General features: G+C 38.2%; 1 protein-coding gene across 1 annotated transcript in view; it reads left to right on the forward strand.

The window, feature by feature from the left end:
* The first annotated feature begins 1,895 nt into the window (after positions 1-1,895).
* LOC127185323 (translin-associated protein X-like) overlaps positions 1,896-13,703 on the forward strand; it is a 37,275-nt gene continuing 25,467 nt past the window's right edge. The window contains 1 exon segment of the mRNA XM_051141825.1: positions 1,896-1,954. Coding sequence (XP_050997782.1) covers positions 1,896-1,954 — 59 coding nt within the window.

Genomic DNA, 13,703 nt, shown 5'->3' on the forward strand with positions numbered 1-13,703 from the left:
TTTAATTATAACATTATTGTATTATTATTTGAATCTCACAGTTTCTATTAAGGTTAACAATTTTAAGCATTTATATCATTTGACTCAATCATTTGTCAGTACTCATCACTACATTATCACAAAGAATAATATTCTTATTTTCAAAAAAACTTTTTTTCCTGAATGCCACGGTATGAGGATGTCAAAGACAAGCTTTGGAGAGTTTGTTTGTTCCTCCATCATGTGAGTACTAAGATTGAACTTAGGTTCCTAGGCTTGTTGACAGGTATATTCACTCTCTGAGCTATCTCATCTGCCCAAAATTTTATGTTAAACACTACTTATTGCCAGTTTCTTATAATTATGAATAAAGCTGCTGTAACTATGAATGTGAATGTTTGTGTACTACAAGGTTTCCCTTCATTTAAGTAACTTGGTAGATGAATGTTATGTTATAAAGTTGCTGTTTCATAAGCAACTGTGTTATTTTTATCATCAAAGCAACAAATAAACATTTCTGTTGATCTTTATTCTTTTTAGCATTTTATGTTCTTTTAATTTTTTTTTCCTTTTAAAAACATTAGTTGCATGGGTTCTGATTCATATGTTTAAAGTCATCATGAGACAAAACATCCATGATTTGTTTGATAAAGCCAATCAGTGTTCCTTCATAATTTTCCAGCAAAATTTTAAAAGGCAAAATACTGAGAGTGGTATGTGGAATATTACTACTGGACCTTGATATCAACAATGTGTTGCATTCTCTGGTGTTAGCTTACGATAAACACGGTAAATTCTGAGTAGGATGAAGTCCTTTTCTTTTTGGCCAATATATATGCTTGTCCCACCCTGTGACTCAAATTATAGAAATGGACTTTGTCTTTTGGACCAATGAGGTCACAATTCTCCCAGCAAGTCAACCAAGAGATTACATTCTGTAGAATTATGAATCTGTCTAGCTCTCTTTCGTCTCTTGCTGCGTTGAAACCAACTTTAACTTACTGGCTGTCTTAGTTACTTTCCTATTACAATGAAGATACACCACAGCCAAGGAAACTTATAAAAGAAAGGATCTATTGAGAGCTTGCATACAATTTCCAAGAGTTAGAGTTCATGTTCATCAAAATGAGGAATATGGCAGCAAGCAGTTAGACATGATTCTGGAGCAGTAGCCAAGAGTTTACATTTCATATATATGAGAAACACTATGGGCTTTTGAAACCTCAAAGCCCAACTCCTCCAACAAGATCATGACTCTTATAACACCTCCACACATACAATTCCAAAAACTGGAAACCAAACATTCAAGTATGTCATGCTGTGGGAAACAGTCTCATTCAAGGCACCATATTAAGTTTTTTTTTTTATTAAACATTAGTAATTATAATACTATAGCCATATATTTTATGAAATTTCCAAATAACATGTAAACTGCCTATCTTTTTATATAGTAATTATATGTAATTATATATGTTTCATGCATTTTAATAAACACTTTATTGAAATATTTACATATATTTGGTTTTTTTATATTTAATATATTGTATACTTTTGATGAGTTTCAAATGTCCAAAATCATCCCTGTGGTGATTTGAATGAAAAATATTCCTCATAATTGTGGATATCTGAATACACAATCACTAGTTGGTGATGTTGTGAAACTGCTTGGGGATATTTAGGTGATGCATTCTTGGTAGAGGAAATGCATCACTTGAAGTAGACTTTCAGAATAAAAGGCTTCACTTATTTCTGGCTTGTTTTCTCTTGGTACTTTTGCTTTAGTTTGAAAGTTCTCAGCTTTCTTCTGCTTATGCCATTATTACTGGTTGTTATGATGCCTATAATGATGGCCTATTCTTAGTTGTCAACTTGGTTACATCTGGAATTACCTAAAACCCAAGGGGCTGAATTCACCTATGAGGGATGATGATGATGATGACGACGACGACGATGATTATTCTTGTTTTTGGGGGAGGTAGGTTCTCTGTGTAGCATTGGCTATCCTGAAACTTGCTTTGTAGTCCAGGCTAGCTGAAAACTCATAGATATCCACATGCCTCTGCCTCCCAAGTTCTGGGGTTAAAGGCATGTGCAATCACCACCTTGAGAGGAATTTTTTTCTTAATTAAATTTTTTGAGGTATGAAGACACATCATTAATTCAGATATTTTCCAGAAGGAAGGGATACATTGCCTGGTAGTATCCTGTATAAAGGACATGGAAGAATGAAGTTTTTATTAATAAATTTATTTATTTACTTAATATCCTGGTTATAGCTTCCTCCTTCATCTCTTTCCAGTGCCCCTATCTTTCTCATTACCCCTACACTCCCTTATTCCTCAGAAAAGGGGAGCTCCCTACCTACCCAACCCAGCTCATCAATTCAGATCAGGACTGAACCTGCCCTCTTCCCCTGTGGCCTGGCAAGGCAGTCTCACCAGGGGAAAGTGTTCAAAAGGCAGGCAGCAGAGTTCATGTCAGAATCAGCCCTTGTTTCTCTTGCTAGAGAAACAACATGAAACCTGATCTGCCTATCAGCTACATCTATGTAGGGAGCCTATGTTAAATCCATGCATTGTCCTTGGTGGACGTTTTAGTTTCCACAAGCTCCTCTGGGCCCTGGTTAGTTGGTTTTGTTGGTTTTCTTGTGGATCCCCTGTCACCTCTAGGCCCTTTTCCTTTTCCCTCTACTTTTCTACTAGATTTCCTAAGTTTGGATGTGAGTCTCAGCACCTGTTTTGAATTGTTGCTGGGTGAAGCCTCTCAGAGAACATCTCTGCTGGCTCCTGTTTACTAGCAAAGCAGTTGATCTTGTCTATTGGGTGCATCTTGTTCAGCTGTCAAAAACAAGGAAACCATTAATTTGAAGACAAATAGATGGGACTGAAAAAGGTCATCCTGAGTGAGGTAACCAAAACCCAGAAATATACACATGGTATATATTCACTTACAAATGGATTTTAACTCTATAATATAGGATAAACCTACTACAATGCACAGACACAAAGAAGATAAGTAACTAGGAGGATCCAAGGAATGATGCATAAATCTAACCCAGAGAGGGAAATACAAAAGACAAAGGCAGGGATTGAAGAGAAGTAATAAATTAGGAGCACAGAGAGAGAAAGAGAGTGGAGATCAGACCTGGAGAAAACAGGGGTGGGGATGGGCCAGAGAGAAGGCATGCAGAGAAAAGAGAAATTATCAGTGGGGGCATTTCAGTGAGAAGCTGGAGACCTCATTCAGGGTAGGCTATGGGAGAATGTGACAGGGACTCTAACTGAGACTCCTAATAGCAAGGATCATGGAGACTGAAGAGGACACCCTCTAACTAGGCAAGACTCCTAATGGAGGGAGGGGAACAGCAACCCACCCAAAAAAACTTTGACCCTAAATGTACCCTTCCTACAAGATATACAGCAATAAAGATACAGCATATAGAGCAGAGATTATGGAAATATCCAACCTATGTCTGGAAGAATAAAGTTTTAACTTTTTGCTTACTTATTCTCTCACTCTTGTTGGCATTTCCATTCCTTCACTGGCATTAGAGCCTACTTATTCAGAGTCTGGAGACCACCTGAAATATTAGCCTTGTTGACTTAACAAGTACTGGATTCTTGGAATTCTTGAACATGTTGCTAGTAGACAGCTATTGTTGAACTAGCTGGACTATAGCCTGTAAACAATTATAAATGTGAAACAGGCTTTTGAATTTAACAACATCTACAGCTACTAAGGCCTCTGCTAGAAGATAAGAGAATATTGAAAACCATGCTAGGAACTATTTTATAAACTCAAGGTGACAAATTCCTTTTTAAAAAATATTTTATTAATTTATTCATATTACATCTCAATTGTTAGCCCATCCCTTGTATCCTCACATTCTTCCCTCCCTCCCACTTCCCCCCAAACCCCTCCCCTATGGCTGTGACTAAGGGGGACTTCCTTCCCCTGCATATGCTCATAGGGTAACAAGTATCTTCTTGGTGACCTGTTATCCTTCCTCTGAGTGCCACCAGGCCTCCCCATCAATGGGACATGGTCAAAAATGGTGCACGAGAGTTCATATGAAAGTCAGACCTCCCTCTCCACTCAATGGTGGAGAATGTCCTGTCCATTGGCTAGCTCTGAGGAGGGGTTCAAAATTTACTGCCTATATTTTCTTTGGCTGGTGCCATAGTTTGAGCAGGACCCCAGCACCCAGATCTTCCCATCATAATGTTCTTCTTGTAGGTTTCCCCATTCTCCCATGCTTCTCTCACCTAAAGTCCCAATAGGATGTCCTCTCCTCTGACCCACTTTCCTGGTAAGTAAAGTCTTTCATGGGACATGCCCCTTGGGCTAGTGTGTAGATATAATTGAGTATACACCATGTGTCTCTTTTTGCTTCTGGGTTAACTCAGTATGATCATTTCTAGTTCAATCCAATTTTCTACAAATTTTGGGAATTCTTTGTTCTTAATAGCCGAGTAGTATTCCATTGTGTAAATATACCACAGTTTCCTTATCCATTCTTCAAATGAGGGACGCTTAGGCTGTTTCAATAATCTGGATATTATGAATAAGGCTTCTATGGTTGAGCATATGTTCTTGTTGTGTGCTGGAGCATCTTCTGGATATATTCCAAGGAGTGGAATAGCTGGGTCTTGAGGAAGCCCTATTCCCATTTTCTGAGAAAGCACCAGATAGTTTTCCAAAGTGGTTGTACTAGTTTGCATTCCCACCAGCAATGAAGGAGTGTTCCTCTCTCAAGGAGACAAATTCTTATCATTATTGTGACTGACCAATTGTAGAAACAGTAGATTAGGTGACTGTATATACAACTTTGGAAAATTTGTGGGAAATTAAATAAAATTAAGTTGATTGGTTGCTCTTTGAATCTCTGGGTAAACTGACAAAGGAAAAAAATGAGCTCTATGATAAAATTAATCATCTTCTAGCATTACTGAATATGGTGAAGTATAGCAGTGACCTCAATGATAAAATTCATCAGGTCCAGATGTTTATGATGTTCTAAATGTTTCTAACTGTGCTCTGGAATTCAGTCATCTCATCAGCAGCCATAGAGCTTAAGTTATGGGCAGTCAAACTAAAGCCCTCATCATAAAACTGGATGAATTATGAAGAAAGTACGAGTCCCAACATTTGACTATGTCCCTGATTAAAGACAGGGTTTTAATTGGTAATTAGTGGGAGTCTAAAACTTGAGAAGGAGTTCTGTGGGAAGACTCTATTGAGGATGACAACTTTGAATCCTCAGATTCTCTAAGGTTTATCTCAACTGAGGAAATAAGTCACTTTAACACCAACAAAAGCTGTATTTCCACCTCCACACCCTGAAATATTTTTTTCCTTATTTCTGACTGAGGAAATCAATTTTACATCATCTGCTAAATCAGCAGGGGCCTTCTCCAAAGTAGATGACAGGCAAGACAATACTGATGTCTCTTGGCCCACCAATAGTTGCCTCTAGGCCCTTAACTAGACTAAATGTTAAGTAGACTGTTAGAGAAGAAATAGAAACTGCAGTCCACAGGAGTTTCACTATATTTCTAAAGAGCTTAATGAGTTTGCTTATTCGTTCTAGCAAATATTGGGAAATGTATATGGAAAGAGATTTTAAAGGTGTGGGTTAGTGGTGGAAGGAACATAAAACTTGATCAGGCTGAGTTTATTGATATGGACCTTTTGAGTGGAGATTCTAGGCTTATAATGAAAGCTTTTGCACTTTTAAAAAGAACTTGTCAAAAGTTTGTTTGAATTGTTGCATGAAGCATTAATCAAAAGAGGGGTGATGATGGCTACTAATGAAAAGGATCTGGAAAGGCCTGATATCGCTTGGATTAATGATGATGAAGAGATTTTAATGCTCAGACAAATTGCAATGGTAGAGTAGATATGCTGTGGAAGACTCAATCCTCCAATTTTTAAAGACCCAGCAGACATGACCTTCACTAATCTTATGAGATACAAAATAATGAGAAGGCACCAGCACATTTGGAGAGCTTTCTTGTAATCCTTTTCCTTGTATCACACAAATGGGCCCCAAAGTAGCAAGTGCTAGATATCAAAACTGAATTTTCAAAGGAAAGGTAATATTGTTATCTTAATGGACAGCATGGGAAAACCAATGTTCACAAAGTTCTGACCGATAATGATCAGTACAGGATAAGTGAATTTTATGGTGGCATGGCTGCTATGGACCTTTGGTACTAGCTAATCAATCACAGTGTTTCCAGGCATGAAATAGATAGCTAGAGTTCTGAAATTTCATGTCCATAAGGACTTACACAAAACATTTCATTACTGCTATTTATACATAAAATTATCCTCATTAGTTGCTTTTTAGGGAACCTTATTTAATTTTTGCCACTCAGAGCATTAAATCCTCCCTCTTCCTTCATTTCAGAGATGGGAGGCCCCTAAGCGGTATGAACCCAATCTTACATCTCAAATTTCAGCAGGACTAAAAATATTGAGGCCTTACAAGGTAGCCCAGGTAGGGAAAAGGAATCCAAAGGCAGGCAACAGAGTCAGAAATAGTCTCTACTACCATTGTTATGGGGCCCACATTTTGACAAGGTTGCACATCTACTATCTATGTGAGTGTGGGGGATTAGGTGCAGCTCATGCATGACCTTCATACCATTTATAATTTTTTAGTGCATAATAGCTAAAATAAAGCTTTGACCTGATTAAAATATCATTCATATAGAAATCTTCACAATTTTCTTCTGGTCAAGCTCTGAAGATAGTCAATAATAATTTTCCAATGAGTACCAAATATTCATGAAGTATGACAATATTTTCTCTCCAAGGACACTGAAGGTAGAACTGTGAATTAATACTGTATATTCCTAGAAATTCAGATGAGTAATGAAAAATTATTTAAAAAGCACAAAATAAATCTGCTTCAATGTTTCATATTATTTTCTTTTTTTATTTAAGTAATTTATTCAGATTAATTCCCATTTGTTATCCCATCACTTGTATCTTCCCATTTCCCCTCCTTCCCTCTTTCATACTATTTCCTTTCCCTAGGTCTGTGACAGAAGGTGACCTCGTGCCCCACCATATGGTCACAGTCTGTCAGGTCTTTTCCTGGTAGCCTGCTTGTCCTTTCTCTGAGTACCACCAGACCTCCCCACCAAGAGTAAATGGTCAAATTGGAGACACCTGAGCTCACCTCCAAGTCTGTCCCTGCTCTCCACAAAATTGTGGAAAATGTGATGTCTATTGGCTGGATCTGAATAGGGGTTCTAGGTTTATTGCATGCATTGTCCTTGGTTGGTACAGTAGTTTGAGCTGACCTACCTGGGTCCAGATTCGCCAGCCTATATGGCCTTCTTGTAAGTTTCTAGGATCCTGCTGACTCTTCTATTTCCCCATTCTTCCTTATCTCTCTCACCTAGAGTCCCAGTATCTAGCTCAATCTCTGGCTAAGTGAAGACTTTCAGGGGACATCTCTGTTGGACTAGTGTCTAAATACAAGTGAGTATATGCCATGTATATCTTTCTGGGCCTGGGCAAACTCACTCAGGATGATCGTTTCTAGTTCCATCAATTTGCCCGCAAATTTCAGGATTTTCTTGTTTTTAACAGCTGAGTAGTATTCCATAGTGTAAATGTACCATGGTTTCTTTATTCATTCTTCAAATGAAGGCCATCTAGGTTGTTTCCATGTTCTGACTATTATGTATAAGGCTTCTATGAACATGGTTGAGCATATGTTCTTGTTATGTGATGGAGCATTTTCTGGGTGTATTCCCAGGAGTGGAATAGCTGGGTCTTGAGGTAGCCCTAGTCCCAGTTTTCTGAGAAAGTACCCGATTGATTTCAAAAGTGGTTGTACAAGTTGGCAATCCCACCAGAAATGAAGGAGTGCTTCGCTTTCTCCACATCCTTTCCAGCATATGCTGTCACTTGAGTTTTTGATCTTAGTCATTCTGATGGGTATAAGATGGAATCTCAGCATTGTTTTAATTTGCATTTCTCTGATGAATAAGGATGTTGAGGATGTCTTTAAGTGTTTTTCAGCCAATCGATATTCCTCTGTTGAAAATTCTGTTTAGTTCTGAGCCCCATTCCTTCATTGCGCTATTTGTGTTGGTTAATTATTGTGCTCTTTATATATTTTTTGCATTAGTCCTTTGTCAAATGTAGGGTTGGTGAAGACCTTTTCCTAGTCTTTAAGCTGTTGCTTTGTTCTGTTGACAATGTCTTCTGCCTTACAGAAGCTTCTCAGACTCATGAGTTCCCATTTATTAATTGTTTACCTTAGAATCTGGGCTGTAGGAGTTCTGTTCAGGAAGCTGTCTCCTGTGCCAATGAATTCCAGGCTCGTTCCCATTTTTTGCTAACAGATTTAGTGTCTCTGGTCTTTAATCTACTTGGACTTGAGTTTTGCGCATGGTGATAAATATGGATCTACTTGCATCTGTCTACAAATAGACATCCATTTAGACCAGCACCATTTGTTGAAGATGATATCCTTTTTCCATTGAATAGATTTGGCTTCTTTGTCAAAACTCAAGTGTCCATATGTGTATGAATTTATTTCTGGGTCTTTGATTTGAATCCATTTATCAATCAGCCTATTGCTGTGCATGTACCATGCTGTTTTAATTACTATTGCTCTATAGTACAGCTTGAGATTGGTAAGGCGGTTCCTTTGGAGGACTTTTTATTGTGAAGATTGTTTAAACTATTCTGGGTTTTTTGTTTTCCCTATGAAGTTGAGAATTGATCTTTGAATATCGTTACAATATTGTGTAGGCATTTTGATAGGGATTGAATTGAATCTGTAAATTACTTTTGGTAAGATGGCTATTTTTACTCTGTTAATTCTCCCTATTCGTGAACAAGGGAGATCTTTCCAACTTCTGATGTCATTTTCAATCTCCTTCAGAGATTTGAAGTTATTTTCAAACAAGTCTTTCACTTGCTTGGTTAGAGATGTTTCTAGATACTTTGTATTGCTTGTGGCTATCGTTGAAGGCTGTACTTTTCCTAATTTCTTTCTAAGCACATTTTTCATTTGTATACAGGATGGTTACTGACTTTCTTGAGTTAATTTTGTATCTAGCCACTTTGCTGAAAGTGTATATCGGTTGTAGGAATTTTCTGCTGGAATATCGGGGGTTACTTATGTACACTATCATATCGTCTGAGGATAGTGATAATTTGATTTCCTCCTTTCCTATTTGGATCCCCATGATCTCTTTTTGTTATCTTATTGCTCTGGTTAGATCTTAAGGAACAATATTGAAGACACATAGAGAAAGTGGACAGCCTTGTCTAGTCTCTGATTTTAGAAAAATTTCCTTGAGTTTCTCTATTGTCTTGCTATTTATAACCTTTATTGTGTTTAGTTACATGCCTCATATCCCTGGTCTCTCCAAAACATTAAATGTGAATGGTGTTGATTTTGTCAAATGCTTTTTTGGCATCTAAGTAGATGATCATGTGTTTTTTTCTTTGTTTATATGGTAGATTACATTAATGGATTTTTGTATAATTTTGCACCAATATTTCTAACAGAAATTGGTCTGAAATTCTCTTTTTTTGGGGGGGGTCTTTGTAAGATTTAATTATCAATATGACTGTGGCTTCATAGAAGGAGTTTGGTAATGTCCCATCCATTTTTATTTTGTAGAGCAGCTTGAAGAATACCAATATTACCTCTTCTTTGAAGTTGTAGTAGAATTCTGGGCTGAAACCATCTGGTGCTGGGATTTTTTTTTTTTTTTTAGTTGGGATACTTTTAATGAAAATTTCTATTTATATAGGAGAAATATGACTATTTAATTTGTTTATTTGATCTCGATTCAACTTTGGCAAGGAGAACAATAAAGAAAATTGTCCATTTCCCTTAGTTTTTCAAAATTTTCAACATATATGCCTTTGAAGTAGGATCTTATGATTCTTTGTATTTCTTCAGTGTCTGTTCTTATGTCTCCCTTTTCATTCCTGATTTTGTTGATTTGGATAGTATCTTTCTACCTTTTAGTTAGTTTGACTAACAGTTTGCCTATCTTGTTGATTTTCTCAAAGAACCAGTTCCTGGTTTTGTTGATTCTTTGATTTCTTCTCTTTGTTTCTAATTTATTCTTTTCAGCTTTGGTTATTTCCAGCTATCTACTACTCTTGAGTGTTTCTGTTTCTTTTTTTTTTCCTAGGGATTCCAGATGTGTCTTTACGTTACCTGTATGAGATGTTTCAAATCTCTTTATGAAGGCACTTACTTTTATGAATTTTCTTCTTAGCACTGCTTTCCATGTGTCCCATAAATTTGGGTATGTTTTTCCTTCATTTTCATTGAATTTTAAGAAGTCGTTAATTTCTTTATTTTTCCCTGACGCAGTTGTCATTAAGTAGAGAGTTGTTTAGTTTCCATGTGTGTATAGGCTTTTTGTTATTTCTTTTGTTGTTCAAGTCCATCTTTAGCCCATGGTGATCTGATAAGATACAAGGTATTATTTCAGTCTTCTTGTATCTGTTGAGGCTTGCTTTGTGGCCTACTACATGACCAATTTAAGTAAAGGTTCCATGAGGTGTTGAGAAGAAGGTATAATCTTTGTGTTTGAGTGAAATGTTCTGTAGATATCTGTTAGATCCATTTGATTCATGACATTGGTTAGTGTAATTATTTCTAGATTAAGTTTCTGTTTTGTTGACTTATCCTTTCGTGAAAGTGGGGTGTTGAAGTCTCCCACTATCAATGTGTAGGTGTCGATTTGTGTTGTAAACTTTCTTAATATTTCTGTTACAAATGTGGGTACTCTTGTATTGGGAGCACAGATGTTTAGAATTGTGATGTCATGTTGGCTGACTTAACCTTTGATGAGTATGAAGTGTCCTTGTTCATCTCTTTGGATTAATTTTGTTGAATGTTTATTTTATTAGATATTAAAATGGCTACACCAGCTTGCTTCCTCTATCTCTTTGCTTGGCATACCTTTCTCCAGCTTTTTATCTTGAGATAATGTCTATCCATGTGGCTGAATGTATTTCTTGAATGCAGAAGATTGTTGGGTCTTGTTTATGCATCAATTCAGTTAGTCTGTGTCTTTTTATTGGAGAATTGAGACCATTTATACTGAGATATTAATGACCAGTGACTGTAAGTCCCTTGATTTGGATGTTGGTTGCAGTAGAGAGTTTGTGTGGTTGTGTTTTTGTGATGTTGTAGTTATCTATTTCCTGTGTAGTTTTCCTTGTAGCTTGTCCCAATGGGGTGAAGTTTTCCTTCTATTAATTTCTGTAAAGTCAGATGTGTGGATAGGTACTATTTGAATTTGTGTTTGTCATGGAAAATCTTGTTTTCTCTATCCATGATTATTAATAATTTCACTGTGTATAGTAGTCTAGCCTGGCATATGTGGTCTCTTTGGGTTTGCAGGACCTCTGTCCAGGCTCTTCTGGCTTTTATGATCTCTGCTAAGAAGTTGGGTGTAATTCTGATAGGTTTGCTGTTTAATGCTACTTGGCCCTTTTCCCTTGCTGATTTAGTATTTTTTCTTTGTTCTGTATATTTTGTGTTTTGCTTATATTGTGGGAAGATTTTCTTTTCTGGTCTATTGTATTTGGTGTTCTGTATGCCTCTTGTATGTTTATATGCACCCCTTTCTTTAAATTGGTGACATTTTCTTCCATGATTTTGTTGAAAATATTTTCTGGGCCTTGAAGTGGGATGTCTTCTCTTTCCTTAATGCCTATTATCTTCAGGTTCCATCTTTTCATGATGTCCTTCATTTCTTTGCTATTTTGCATCATGAATTTTTCAGATTTATCATTTTCTTTGATGGTTGTTTCAAGTACTACTATAATTTCTTCTGCTCCCAAGATTCATTCATCCTTCTCTTAAATTTTGTTTCTTCTCTAAGTTCTCTTGTTCCCGGCTTTCTTCTCTGTGCTTTTATCATTGTTTCCATTTTTGCCTTTAGATCTTGAACTTTTTAGATCTTGAACTTTTGTATTAATTTCCTTTATTTGTTTGCTTGTATTTTCATGAATTTCTTCCAGTGCCTCTCAATAGGCCTCTTTAATGTCTTCAATCTGTTTGGCTCCATTTTCCTGCATTTGTTTACGGATTTTATTTGTTTCCTCCATTTTCATCTTCATTTCTATGGATTTGAGGTCACTTTCTTTTGTTTCCATTGTATTTGAGTTATCAGGGTTGATTTCTTTGGTATAGTTGGGATCTGCAGATGCCATATTGTTTTGGTTTTTGTTGTTTGTGTTTTTATGCTGACCTCTAGTCACCTTGCTCTCTCTGATGTTGGGAGGTAGTATCTGGTGTCCGTCCCTGGATCAGGCATGTGATCTGGTTTAGCTCCATTGAAGTTTACTCCACTCCCTAGGCTCCCCACTGGGTCAGCAGATGCTGGTGCTGGTGCTCTGCAGCCCAAGAATCAGCTTGAGGTAATGCACATAAAGCCAGTTATCCTACCTTTGGCTGACTTTGAAAACCTTGCACAGGGCACTGGGGTTTTGGGGGCCTAGGATCAGTCCACACTACAGTGCTAGAACCCCTGCTGGCTTGTAGGGGTTGGCTAGGATTCTGCTTTTTCCATCCAGACTGTGGGGATTAGGGTCAGTCCCACTTGAGAGAGCACATACTGCCCTCTGGGTTGTGGGAGTTGCCTGGGCTTTGCCCCATTCCTTCAGGCCTGTTCAGTCCCATCTGGGTGTGCATGAGCACTCACTCTCGCTGAGATGTAGCAGCTAGTCAGGCTCGGGAAGAGCTTGTGGGAATGGTTCCCTTTGTTGGGGTGGGTGGCTAGTTTTCTGTCTAATACCCTCTGGCCGGTTCAGACCCTCATGAGAGCCTAGCAGCCCCTGCTGTGCTGTGGTGGCCAGCTAAGCATCTGCCATTTCTGTTCAGGCCAGATCAGTTCTACCCATGTATGTGGGATCAGTCCACTGTGATGGAGATTTCTGGCCAATCTGTTCAGACTGTGTGACCTTATATCAGTCAGCCAGAGTATGTGGCTTTGGAAGTGTGGCTGTAGGGCATGTCCACAGCTGCTTGGGCCTCCATGTGGGACTTGGGTCCCTTTGTGGACTGGTGGGCCCAGATCTACACCCTCGGGTCTCCCTGGGCCAGTTGACCCATAGATAAGTCAGAGGGAGGCCGAGAACGTTGGTGAGGCATGCATGCTAGGCTGTTTTGGGCTTTGGATTTTGTGCTCTTGTGGTCATCTGTCCCTGCGCCTTTCTCGGGATTCATGGGTTGGTCTAAGGCCAGAACCACCTACTTTTCTGTGTTTTTCCCAGGCCAGCAGCTTCAGGCTGGAATTACACCACCCAAATTTCAGTCTCAGACACTGAGTCACTGATATAGGCCACAGCAGCAGCTCATTGGCTGGTATGAGTCCAGACTCTGGGGATAGGGTGCCTGTTCTCTGTAGGCCAGTTGGGTGGCCAGAGGCCAGACCAACATGTGCTCTGCACTTTGTGGACTCCTCTCACCTAGGGCTTTTCAGATCTTATGATCTGTAACTCCCATGATGTTCCCTAGTCTCTGTCTTGCAGAAAAGATACCCTGTGTGTTCAGCGCCATCTTGGATCTTCCCACATATTATTTTCTAATAGTGTAATAGCCATACTTTGTAAGAAAGAAATAGGGAGTGTTGAAGATAGGACATTTTCATACAAAATACAAATATATTTAAAGCTTTTTCCTTTCCTGATTTCAGAATATCTGTTAATTGCTGATT

This window comes from Acomys russatus, chromosome X (genome assembly GCF_903995435.1).
Source record: "Acomys russatus chromosome X, mAcoRus1.1, whole genome shotgun sequence".
Classification (NCBI taxonomy): Eukaryota; Metazoa; Chordata; class Mammalia; order Rodentia; family Muridae; genus Acomys; species Acomys russatus.